At 34.6% G+C, this 14022-nt stretch overlaps 1 protein-coding gene across 2 annotated transcripts in view; it reads left to right on the forward strand.

Annotated features, from left to right (window-relative positions):
- LOC145261245 (nitric oxide synthase, salivary gland-like) overlaps positions 1-14022 on the forward strand; it is a 280006-nt gene that overhangs the window by 103123 nt on the left and 162861 nt on the right. For both annotated transcript variants that reach the window (XM_080119629.1, XM_080119630.1), the window contains exons 6-7: positions 5032-5171; positions 12595-12769. In XM_080119629.1, the coding sequence (XP_079975755.1) occupies positions 5032-5171; positions 12595-12769 (315 nt within the window). The remainder of the gene's footprint in view (positions 1-5031; positions 5172-12594; positions 12770-14022) is intronic.

Consider the following 14022-nt stretch of genomic DNA (forward strand, 5'->3'; position numbering starts at 1 on the left):
TTCTTTCCCACAGAAGATGCGTTGCGGACCTGTCTCCGCTTTATCGTTATTTTCATGACAAGGGCTCGTCTGCGCTCCAATCTATGCCCCCTCGTTGCCAAACTTTCACGAAAAACACTCTTCTACTGAAACCACTATCAATAATTCCCCCTCACTCTTTATCAGTGCCAAAACCTAAACGTAGATACCATGAACAAAGTTTCTTTCTTAAAGCTACACACATGTGGAACTGTCGTCCGTTTTCATACTTTCCAAATGACTACAATATGGTTGTCTTCAAGTCAAACGTAAACAAATTCTTGATGAGCCGTTCCCTTTTAGTGATCCAATTTACCAAATTTCCACTACTAACGATAATTACGATATTATCCGATTGACTAGTGTACACTCATTAACTCTCATACTCGAATGGCCTCTGACCCTTGATAAGTGGTGAATCCTTTGTAGAAAGAAATTTCAAGAAATATGCAAACAATCGTAAAATAATTTTTTTAAACTATGCTTATTTTCACGCTAAATAGTAACAGTTCCGAACTATGAACTCAGCTATGCCAGGTGCAAACACTCTCAGATTCACTGCAGTCATTTATTTCTTAACACTTATCAAGGACAAATGCCACTCGAAGATAATAGTTAAAGCCGCTGTCAATGGAAGCTGATCACTTATTTGAATTGTTGACATTGTGTTCGAAGACAACTGTAGTCTGGAAGAAAGTAGTCTCGCCGTAATGTTGGTTGGTTGGTTGGTTGTTTTATGACATATCAACCCTTTTCAGGTTATTTAATGCCAAATCCAGTTATTTTGAAGAAAAGTTTTTTTAATAGAAGATATCTGGGTTTTTTTTTCAAGTCGATTTTTATTTAACCCATAGTTGGGACCCTAACAGGTACTACCACTCCGAGTCACCTGGGAGCAATAGCAATTAAAGGGTGGCTCCACCTGGGAGCAATAGCAATTAAAAGGTGGCTCCACACTCCTCAAAGCTCGCAAGCTGGGGCCTCACCATCGGATATAGTTTAAGGTCATATCCAGGACATCGCCGTAATTTGTTCCATAGATGGGAACCCCTTTTCAAAGAATAAGCATCAGTGGAAATTCTTCGTGACATTAAGCACACAGAGGTAGAAGGGAAATTATTTTACTGGTGTGATAGAAGACAAGTTCTAACGGTGAAAGCATTACAAGGATGAACAATGGAGCTCAGTCGAGCACTTTTAAGGAAAATAACATTATATATATATATATATATATATATATATATATATATGACAAAAGTTTATATCCCGAGTTTAATGACGTTGACCATGTTACAAGTTATTTCTTGAAGTAGGCTGACATTCACAATTCTTGACAGCACCTGTTTCGTAGCACAAAATCATTCAGTTAATTATGATATCAATCAATGAATCTATGTTATCCTTAGCTCCTCAGACGAAATAGCATCTATAAACCCACCAAAAGAAAATAAAGTGCACATGGGCATGTCTACCAAATCCGAAAATGGGAAGAGAAGTTGCAATTACATTTTATTTTATTTTTATTTTATTACCCCTTTACAGTAAGCTTAATAAATTAAGGATCGGTATGAATAAAAGGTGAAATATAATTGAAAAATACATATTTCCACAGAAATATATATATATATATACTGATTGAACAAGATAGAGTTATTCTTTTTTCCGATTTTTCTGGATATCTTTTCCATTCGCCGAGCGGTCTTTTTTTTATTGCAGCTGGCATGTTGTATAAAATGGCACCCAAAAGTTGTTGTTCAGCCATATTCTTCTCAAGCGATTTCTATCTTATTATATAACATGCTAGCTGAAATAAATTAAAAAAAAAAACGCTCGGTGGATGGAAAAGATATCCATAAAAATAGCAAAAAAGAAACTTAGTCGTGTTCAATCAGACGTTCTTGAATAATGACTTGATGCCAATATATATATATATATATATATATATATATATATATATATATATATATATATATATATATATATATATATATATATGGAGAGAGAGAAGGCGAGCAAAGCATGGGCTTTACGAAAAATCATTCTTAATTCGATTTTGGAGTCGATTTTGAACGCTGGCTAAGCAATGGGTATTTCTTTGAGCTGCGTCTTTATCAGATGTGACAGCAATACTCCACATGCAATAAAATGTCGGGAAAACTATGAACTGGAAATGACGTAATACGATTACGATTCTAACATATGTTTAATGAATCGTATAAAATGAATTGTTTATACTTAGATTATTGTGCAGCATCAAATATCCTGAACTAAAATCTATAAAATTAAGTATTATGCATAGGATTCTATATTTTTAATGTTCACGATTCAACCCTGAAATAATTAACCGATCATTATGAATTTCTAAACAAATCCATGAGTTAAGTGTACAAAGATGGACTATATTTAGTTTAGTATTATGCAATAAGGGCTAAAAAAGGGGAAGATCTTTCGGGAGAATTCAGATATGTCCGATTTTTTGTGAAATTTTAACGATAGGTTTTTGACATCAATTAATTGGCATTCTTAAAATTTTAGTCTTTAGAAGTATTTAAAATGGTTTTAGGAGTACAAAATTAAAATATACCAAATTTACATTAAATTTGATCCATAGTCATTAGAAGCAAGATTCTCTGAACTTCAATTTCTCCTTAAAATCCTTTAAGCTTAAACCTTAAATTTTAAACAGTTTTTAAATCATTATGTAATGAATCTGAGTCAAAATTGGAACAAGGATTCTTGACTTAAGGTTAATGTTATTATATGTTGATTTGAAATCATAAGGAGACATAAAAGTGGTGCAAATAATGTTATGTTCAAGGGAATAAATTTTACCCGTCCTAGGGTAGGTATTTTTCTATTCGTTTTTATATATATATATATATATATATATATATATATAACAACTTCATTTACTCACACAAAATTAATATACGAAAGTATAGATTTATGCGTAAACTTTAAGTATTTACTTCAAAAGTGCTCTAGTTAGTAATTTATAAAATATATATGGCGATTAAGCTACACGGATGAAACGCCGAATATTCAGTGTAGCTTAATCGCCATACATATTTTATAAATTACATCATTACTATATATATATATATATATATATATATATATATATATATATTACACCAATTAATATACGACAGTTTTACGTCTGCTCGACAACTAAGCTGGTTTACCCATGCACTAATAAAAGGAAACGCAACCACAGTCGTTTCTGAATGTTTTAGTCATTATATATTTTATTAGCCTTTAAAAAAAAAATTGAAATGTATTTCTCAAGCAAGCCTGGTCATCATATCGTATAAATTCGAAGATGATATGGTTGGCATTGGTTTCCCGTATATTTTTTGCGTCAGAATTCTTTTCATCAAGACATTGGGTATTACGGGTGGGACTACGTGAATGTTTCTATTTACAATGTCTCCCCACATGACAGAGTTAGACACCAGGGCCGTTTTTTAACGTGGAGAAAAGGAACAAAAATAAAAAAAAAATTGGCCGTGAATATTTTTCCCCCATTAACAGAGAGCAAGGAATTTAAGTGTATCACCTGAAGAACAGATATTAGACTTTGATCTTGGCCAAACTGAATGTTGCCAACAGCCTAAATGAAAGTGATTTTTTTTTGGAACGAACTGGATTCGAACTTGGGACACGTTTCGTGAACAACCATCGCATCTCAGGCAAGCAAAATTAGATATTTCTTATTGGAGTCATTTTTTTTTTCAATTATTTTCCTCGTATTTCTTCATCCGAGAAGCCGACAAATCATGAAGTGTCCTTCTTTTACGACTACTCACCCGTAACTGATTGCATTAAACATCACACGTGCAGAATAATAAAATTTAAAATGTCGTTTTCTTCAAAGTTGATAAAATAGCTAAGAACGAGTTGCAAATGTTGCTTTGTGTATGGATCGAATGCCGATTGCATTCGATCCGGTAACCAACCTAGGAAATTTATTGTCTAGGCTCGAAACTTCCAGCAGCGTGAGTGTAATAGCACTGATGATATTCTCAAAGACAGTTTGTCTATATAGGGTGGAATGATAAAAATACACCCTAGAAAAGACGACATGATTCCATTTCCGTTTAATGGGAACCGGTTTTCTTTGTTTGTCGCAGACCATCCACTAGTTGACTAGCTGCGTACTCTATTATGTCTAAAAGTGACACAATGTTCAACGAACAAGATCGGAGATGCACCGCTGTACAACTCATGCTCTCTACCGATTTTATGAAGACAGGACCATTGTCAGCACCCTCAAAATGCATCGCTGGATTCCCATGAATAACAGGGGTTTGCCCAGGCTAATGAAAACAAATTTTCTTGCCAAAGTTATGGTCTTTGGTGTGATTTCAATTGAGGCCGACATCATGTCACCTCACATTTTCAAAGTTGGCTTTAAAATCAACACAAAAATGTATCTGGATGTGCTAAAGAATATGGTGATCCCTGGTGCAATTCGCTGGCAGACCCTGGGTGTGACAGCAGAACTCGGTGCTGCCCCAAGACTCCAAAGAAACCCAGGTTTGGCTTCAGAAGGAGTGCTACGACTCTCTCACTGACATCTATTCCCCCGACCTTAACTCGCTGGACTATTTCGTTTGGTCCTAGGTGGAGAACATCACCAACATGATCTACCACAACATCAAGCCAGCCTGATCGCCGCCATCCACCGAATATTTGCCAAGTTCCCGCTGGCGTTTGTGGAAAAGACATGCTCGCAGTTCCGGACCTGTATCGAGGCGGTTATATTGAATAGATATCAGTTCCTCTACATAATCAAGTTATCTGAATTGATTTTTTTTTTTCAATAAAAGAATTAAAATAAACTTGTCTTGTTTTTTTTTTCTTTTAGAGCGACAAATTTATCATTCTATCCTGTACAATAATAAAAAGAAAATGCAACCATAATCGTTTCTAATGACAAACTGATTCTATCGTATTTATCTATTGTTTTTCTCAATCACTAATCGTATTATCGATCTCTTTTTTTAATAGATTTGCCAGAAACTCGGATGGAAGGGAAAGGGTGGAATGTTTGATGTTTTGCCGTTGGTGTTACAAGCGGACGGACAGGACCCGGAATGGTTCGAGATCCCAAAAGACTTAGTATTGGAAATACCAATCAAACATCCTAAGTAAGTCGGTCGTTTTTAGATCGATCCCTTCTGCTTCTCTCTATAACATCTCTCCTTGTTTGCTCCTGTTTTATCAACGTTCTCTTTTTAAATTGTCAGTTAAAATGAAATATAGATCTTTTTAAAATAATGATGCGCTCTAGGTAATCGATAATACGAATATAAACATACATATTTATCTCATAATATTACTAAGATAGACGCTCCAAACGTAATACCTCCTATTTTCATTTTACCCAAATGGATCAGAGGGAATTGCTAATTGCATTGTTATAATGACTGGACTTTTCCATTCATAACCTGAGAATTTTATCTCTTTGTTGAAGATATTGACGGTGTCAGATTCTAAGAAACAAACCCTGTCATTAACGTTCGTCAGAAGCAGGGATACGCCATTGAATTCCTTCATGCTGAAAAAATGCATCAATCAAATGCATCAATCAATATTCACCGACGCCTGTTGAACTTTTACTAAGCCGATGCAGCTGATTTCAACATAGTAAGGATATGGGTTCGTCGATTTCAGAATCAGAACAGAAATGTGAGTGACAAAATCCGCTCCGGACTTTTACGGGCGAGACAACAAAAAAGGATGGCAAAGTTTCATTGAGAATAGTGGTAACCAAAAAGCGCAAAAGTCACTCGTTTTAATGGTACCACTCCCGTCTTCGTAGCTCGTCAACGTTTAGCTTTTGAGTTAAAAAATAGGCATTACTTTTGTAACGACGCTCGTATATGTTTTTTTAATACTATCCCTTTCTTTCTGTCTATCTATCTCACTATCTAAGTATGTATGTAAATCTCGATTGCTTGTTTTCGTCGACCCATCACTCGATTTCTATTTATTTCTATATATTTATATCAGAGTCATTGTAGAAAGATGCAGAAAATTTTACGGAAAGCTATGTTCGTCATGCGATATGAGAAAAATGCTCTGAGAAAGCAGGATAAATCTGCAATTCCTGCCGACTTCCAACAAGAACTGAAATGCACAATCTGTGAACGATTTCTTCTGCTTTTTTTTTAGCTGGATTAGTGAACCACGTGAAGTCACATAAGATTAGACAAAACAAATATGAGGATATCTGCAACTCAAGCCACCCAGACCACCTAAGTATTGTAATGCCTGTGGTCTGATCGGTAAATCTGCAAGCGATTAGGCACGACACTAAAAGGTGCATTATAGTCAGTCATACACTATCCACTACGACTTCGAAATTCTTACAGCTACATTCATAGAAAACGTGGCAAGAAGGAGAATGTGGCAGCCCTCATCTCTAATGATGCTGCCCTTAACAGAGCAGAGCAGGAGAAAATAACAAAATACCAAGGACTTGTGTACGACATGAAAAGAAACTGGAATCTTAAGAATGTCTCAATCATACTATTCATTATAAGAGCAACCGGGTTAATGAACAAGAATTTCAAAAACTATTTGGCGAATATACTCGGTGAACCAAGTGCAAAAGAAATACAAACACTAGAACTTAAAAAGAACGGTTAGAATCTTAAAAAGATCTCTCGGTTGGAGTAACTTAACTAATAGGAGAATATTTGACATCCGGTAGAATGCCCCATCCTCAGGAAAACAAAGTGATGAGAATATTAAAAACGAAAGAGTAGTACCTCTACAAAACCCAGCAAATACTAGCAGGTTCCCCTGCTACATCTGTGATAATTACGCAAGGGTGTAGCTAGGCAGAAGAGAAAATGGACGCCTGACATTAACCTGATTAGATGACAAGCTTTTGCCAAGAAGTAACAAACATATTTGTAAAAATTTATGCTTCAAGACAAACGTAAAATTTGATTTATGCATTTTTGGTTTACTAAATTTTCCAAATGGCAAATTTGCGTTTAATTTTTCCCCATTAAAAGCATGCATGAAATGTTTGTATAATTTATGTTAATTCATAATAGTCCGAAAGTATGTATGGTCTGTTCTATTATACGGTTGTGAGTGCTGGATAATCACCAACAGCTCGAGGAAACGACTAGAGACAACTGAAACCTGGTTCCTAAGGAGAATTTTGAAGATATCCTGGTCAGAAAAAGAAAACAAACCGGAAGGTATTAGAAATGGCAAACACAGAAAAGTCTCTAATAAGAACAGTACGAAAAAGACAAATGAGGTTCATGGGCAATGTCTACAGAAAAAGTGGAATGGATCAGATTAGCTTGACAGAAATGATCATGGATAGAAGAAGCAAGAAATATACGTTGCAATACTTAGAAATACAAAAAAAAAGATGAGCAACAATGAATTCATAAATGGATTGAGAGACTGATATAGCTCGAGAGCCATAGCTGTCAATGCCTATACCACTTGATGATGATGATGATGATGATGATGATGATGATGATGATGATGATGATGATGATGATGTCAAATAGTAAAAATACAAGTTTTCTAAATTCTTATCCTTTTATTATTCGTTATAGATCTATTTAATATGTTTTGAGTGTAAGAATTTCTATCCTGATTAATCATGAAAAACCATAATAAATAAAACACAGGAATTTTCTACTTATAGTACTGAAATGTGGATGCTTAACATAAATGCAATCTGTGGATCGAAACAAGAGGAGGCAATTAACCATTGAAGGATGCAAAAAGTTGGAGGAAAAACGTATTAAACATGCAGTATTGACACGTGCTCTTAGAAAGATGAATCCGCAATTCCTGCCGATTTTCTCAAGAACTGAAATGTACAGTCTGTGGTAGATTTCTTCTGTCTAAAGCTTGTTTGGTGAACCACGTGTAAACAAGACCAACAATTTGATGAGGATGTGCTGCCACCCTGACAACCCAAACATTGTTGCAATATCTGTGGGTCGGTCTGTAAAAACCAGCAAAGCGCTTGACATGAAATTCAAAGTTTTCAGTGTTGTTTTGTTTAAGAAATGTAATGGAGCATTTAGACATGCATGTATCTCATGTAGAGTCCAAGTGTTAGCCCCAGGTAGGACACCCCTTGATTTCTGAGAACTTCAACTGATAATAAATTAAATAAAGAGAACTTGAATGCCTACTAGACGCTATTCTCGAGTGACTAAGGTCTCTTTATACAGGGATTTGTCAGTGACAACCAAGCATGAGGGTACTTTTCAGTACCAGTATACCCTAAATAAAGATTTAAAATCACATAGTATTCGCAGCGCAAATAAGATCTCTGGCCAACCAACAATGACGTTTACGAGGAATCTGGGCAGGAGCTGCCAAAAACAGACTATCCTGCCTTAACAGACTACGAAATAGACTTCGTGGCTTAGTGGGGGTGCTTTTTCTCTTCCCTGCAACCTCTTTCCCACCGAAGAGACGTTGCGAGCCTGTCTTTGTGTTATCGTTATTTCCATGGCAAGTGCTCGTCTGAGCTAAAATCTCTGGTCCTCCCCTCGTCAATCTTTCGCGAAAAACACCCGCCTAGCTGAAACCACTGTCATTAATTTTCTCCATTCTTTATATGTGCCTAAATCAAAACGTAGATTTCATAAACAAAGATTCTTTCTTAGAACTGCACGCCTGTGGAACTCTCTTCCGTTTGCCTGTTTCCTACCGCACTAAAACTTGGATGTCTTCAAGTCCAACATAAACAAATTCCTGATAAACCGCTCCCTTAAGTAAGACACTTTATCAAACCTTCATTACTAACGATTACTACGATATTATCCCATTGACTACTGTACACGCAATAACCCTTATCCTCGAGTGGCTTCCGGGTCTTGATAAGTGGTGATTACCATGTAAAAAAAAATTACCTTCAAGTGAATTTTGCCTCAAGTAACAGCAAGAGGCTGGATACTCTACCAGACTAGAAGAATTCTTGCCTTGGCATCCAATAAGACCTAGAAGCCACAAGAAAGATATATTATAACATATTCATATGGTCGGTCAGGAACAGGAAATGATGTTCTCAACTTCTTTACTAACTCAGAGGTGAAGGAGAATTTTAATGGAATGTTCTGTGTATCTTATGTAGAGATCAAGTATTAGCCTCAGTAAAAAAGGGACCCTGGATTTCTGAGCACTGATTTAAAATGCAACACAGAAAAGACCCTTTACCAGCAGCATCAAGTACTTGCAAGCCCCACCCCCCACCCCTGTCACATCTGTGAACGATTATGCAAGTGTGAGCTGGGTTAAGTGCCACCTACGCGCACATGGACGCTTGAGATCAACCTGAGGCGATGGCAAGTGGCAATCATTATATTTATGTATCTTTGACTGTATATCACTATCTTTTCTTTCTCTCTCTCTCTCTCTCTCTCTCTCTCTATATATATATATATATATATATATATATATATATAGATAGATAGATAGATAGATAGATAGATAGATAGATAGATATCCGTTTCTCTATCCACCCTTGTCTTTATAGGCGTATCTATCTCAGCATATTCTTACGTCCGAATCTCGATCTATCGCACGAAGGTCATAGATCACTACCTTTCTCTCTATCTTTCTATTCATCTATGTTTCTTTTTCATCATTTATTTGTATGTTCATTTCAGTATCTTCATCTCCCCTTCTCTCTTTCTCTTTCCGTATAGATACATCCGTATATTCTCTGTCTCTTCAAATCTATCAAACCGAGTATGGAGTACTTTTGTTATCTGGTGAATCTTTGTTTTGAGGATTCTTGATAAAGTTCAAAAACGTTTCTTTCTCTAACAGACGTGATGTTGCTTGTCTCAACTGTTTCCATAACTGCTATTATGGCGTGTTCTTCAGAATTTCCTAATCTACTTCCTGATTCCTTTGTTGCGACTCTTTTGATTCGTAAATCTAATGGTCTTCAGCAATTCCCTATATATCTTTTCTTCTTCTTCTTCTTCTTCTTCTTCTTCTTCTTCTTCTTCTTCTTCTTCTTCTTCTTCTTCTTCTTCTTCTTCTTCTTCTTCTTGTATCGTGACATATTAATGCCGTGGATGAAATCATGGTTAGTGTTCTCCATAGGCTTCGGCCAATTGTTGATCCGATTTCTCTGAAGGCATTACATGATTTGAACTTAGCAGAATACATGGAGTGGGTTGCCATTACCTTCCCCAGCGCAGTGGTATCTGACTCGCCTGTTTTCATCTGTCCGTTGTCCTTAGATCGTCTGCATAGCTGCAGTCGAATAACGTAACTTTTAATTCCATAGAACCGTTGATCTGCCAGAGATTCATCATCCTCCATGGTTACCCAACGTCATTAGAGTTACCTTCTCCTAGATGCATGTTTTAACTAAGACTAGGGATGCATCTCTCCTAGTGAATTAATGCGCCTCCAAAAACCAACCTGGAAAGACTCGGCTAATCAAATATCAAATATTCAAAAAGCTTCTTTCCAAGAGCTGCAGTCTAGTGCTACTTTCTTCCTGCTGATCGTTTTCCATCTTACCTATAACCTTGATTTTTCTTGCTTTTTTTGTTTTTTTTGCTTTATTTGTTTATTTTGTTTTTTGTTTTTCTGGGTTTTTTTGTTTTATTTTGTGTTTTATTTTTTTTGTTTTTTGTTTTGCTTGTTTATGTGTTTTTTGTTGTTTTTTTTATTTTTTGTGTTTTTTTTAAATTTATTTTTGTGTTTTTGTTGTTTTTTTGTTTTTTTCCAAGATCAAAGTCATTAGACATCTCCGTTCCTTGGGATAATCATTATTCGTTTTTATAGCTCCTTACATTAAGTAGCTTTATGCCTTGTCTGGAGCGATTTCAATCCCTGGCTATGCGTCTTGAAGTTTAGCGGCTTTTATCAAATATACCTGGATCAGGCATTACATAAGTAGGAATTCGTTGTACTTAAATACAAACAACCACACAGATTTAATACGACGCAAACTATTTGTCTCGTTTTGATAAACAATAATCGATTGATAACATTATCCGAGATGATAACAATAAACGGATTTAACGATTTGCATCTGTTTTCGCTGCATTTTTTTTTACCGAAAACATTTTATCACTGCGCACAATGATAAAATCTATAAAGTTTGTGCAGATTATTCGGATGTTTTTATATTCTGACAGATGAAAAGATAATAAATGACGTATTTAGCGTTATTTAATAATACGTGTTTCCACCTGAGTAAGGATTTTTTTATTCGTAAATGTACATACTATATATTAATATCGTGGTTCCCAACCACTGAGCCGTAGAATGATTACTGGTGTGCCGCGAAAAGATACTAAATAAAAAAAACATTTAATTTCATTTTGTTTAACAAAGATATTTGATTTCCTAATCATAATCACGCGACTCAATTTAAAATCTCCGAATTTCTTGAATCTAAACGCTTCATGTATACTAACTGGCAAGTATTTTATGGTTTATATTAGTGATGGGACGATTAATCGGCTTAGCAGGAGTTTTTCAAAATCTAGGGAATTGGCATTAGAGGTAAATAATTCCGACCTGATTTCAATACTGGATTCCAATGACCCTTCTTCTCACGCACATCCATGACAAATATTGCTTTCTTAGAGTCTCACACCGTCAATATCTCCCACAAAGAAATGAAACTTTCAGGTCACGAATGCATAAGTTCAGTCATTATAACAATGCAATTTGAAATTCTCTTTGATCCAGTCAGACGGAATAAAAAAAGGAGGCATTAATTTTAGAACGTCCCGTGTATTTTTGTTAGTTTGTTTTAACATTTTTTACTGTTAATAAGTAAAAAGTAAGAAAGAAAGTGGGAGAGATAGAGAGTGACTGACGCGAAAGAGATAGACACTGAATGGAGTAGTGTTGCCACATCTGAACAAGAGCTGCTAGAAGACTTATCCTGCCTTGAGAGAGTTCAAATCGTAGCCTAGTGGGGGATACTCTTTTCTCTTCCCTGCAACCTCTTTCCCACAGAAGAGACGTTGCGAGCCTGTCTCTGCTTTATCGTTATTTTCATGGCAAGTGATCGTCTGAGCCCCAATATATAGTCCCTTTCATTAAACTTTAAAGAAAAACATCCGTCTAGCTGAAACCACTATCAATAGTTTCATCCACTCTTTATCTGTGCCTAAACCTAAACGTAGATTCTATGAACAAAGCTTTTTTCTTATACCGCACGCCTGCAGAACTCTGTTCCGTTTCCCTGGTTTCCACCTGTCTACAATATGATCGTCTTCAAGTTAAACGTAAGCAAGTTCTTGATCAGCCGTCCCCTTAAGTAATCTAATTTACCAAATTTCGATTAGTAACGATAACTACGACATTGTCCGATTGACTACTGTACACTCATTAACCCTTATCCTCGAGTGGCGTTCGGACCTTGATAAGTGGTGACTCCTTTGTAAAAAAAGGTTAAGCGAGAAAGAGTTAAAACACGTAAAAGTGCGAGAGAGTAAGGGTGATGAACAGATATATTGAATGAAAATCTTTCTCGAAATTATAGCACGTGTTGTTATTTCTTTGTGTATGAATAGTTTATGTCTAATCTATTTGCAGTTATCCATGGTTCGAAGAGCTTGGACTGAAATGGTTCGGATTTCCAGGAGTATCAAGTTTGCTCTTCGATTGCGGTGGACTTGAGTTCACTGCTGCCCCGTTCAACGGATGGTACATGGGCACTGAAATCGGAGCTAGAAACTTATGTGACGAACACAGATACAATTTAGGGAAGGTGAGGCTATTGTTAAACTTTCTGTAAATTGTCCTATTTTAGTTCTAGAGTCTTCCTCATATATATATATATATACGCACACACACACACACACACACACACACACACACACACACACACATATATATATATATATATATATATATATATGTGTGTGTGTGTGTGCACATATATATCATCGTGTCATATATATATACGTATATATATATATATATATATATATATATATATAATAGCCTTAATTAAGGAAATAAATATAATTTTTCTCCATATATTTCTTGTTTCAAACAATAAATTCTTAACTTAAATATATTTGTATATATTTTAATCTACAGAATTTAACTTTAATCCTTAAACACACACACACACACACACACACATATATATATATATATATATATATATATATATATATATATATATAAATATATATATATATATATTTGCACTAGTTGTTTCGCTGTTGTTTTTTAGTATCTTATTATTATGTTTTTTATAATTCTTTCCAAATTATCGCAACAGCTATAGCTTAATTTTAAGCTATTTCTACTAAAAATACCATGAAGTATATTTCCTGGTTGAAAATGCTTTTCTGCAAGTTGTAAAAACGTTTTACAAAGTTTCGTTTTTAACTAGCTATTAAATGGAGTTGAGAACCAAATAACTTTTCTATTTCTATTTTTTGATCTGCTATTATTATTATTATTATTATTATTATTATTATTATTGCAATCACTATTATTATTATTATTATTATTATTATTATTATTATTATTATTATTATATGTAATGTTTACGTTTTTATATCCTCTATTTTTTAGTACTAAGTTATATATATTTTTATAATTATTAAATATTGCTTCATTTGACGAGATATTCATAGTAATTTTATTTAGTTTAAACGTTTAATCACCTGTTTTAAATGTAATGTTATGCTTAAAACTTTTATTATCTATTTTAAACACAACTAGTCTAATGAATAAAGAAAGGGATTAATAATCTCAACCGATGAATGTAAATATTGAATAGTACTTGTATATAATGTACAGAATAGAAAAGAATATGGTTGATTAAATCACTGGGTTTTGTTTCGTACAACTTACCTGCTGAAACGAAAAGATTGTCCAGCTAATGGTAACTTTACAATAATAGCTCAGAAAAAAGAAAATATGTCGTATTAACTAGACTTGTATATATATATATATATATATATATATATATATATATATATATATATATATATATATATATAT

The sequence above is a fragment of the Euprymna scolopes genome, chromosome 37 (genome assembly GCF_053919585.1).
Source record: "Euprymna scolopes isolate OS-2025 chromosome 37, ASM5391958v1, whole genome shotgun sequence".
NCBI classification, from domain to species: domain Eukaryota; kingdom Metazoa; phylum Mollusca; class Cephalopoda; order Sepiida; family Sepiolidae; genus Euprymna; species Euprymna scolopes.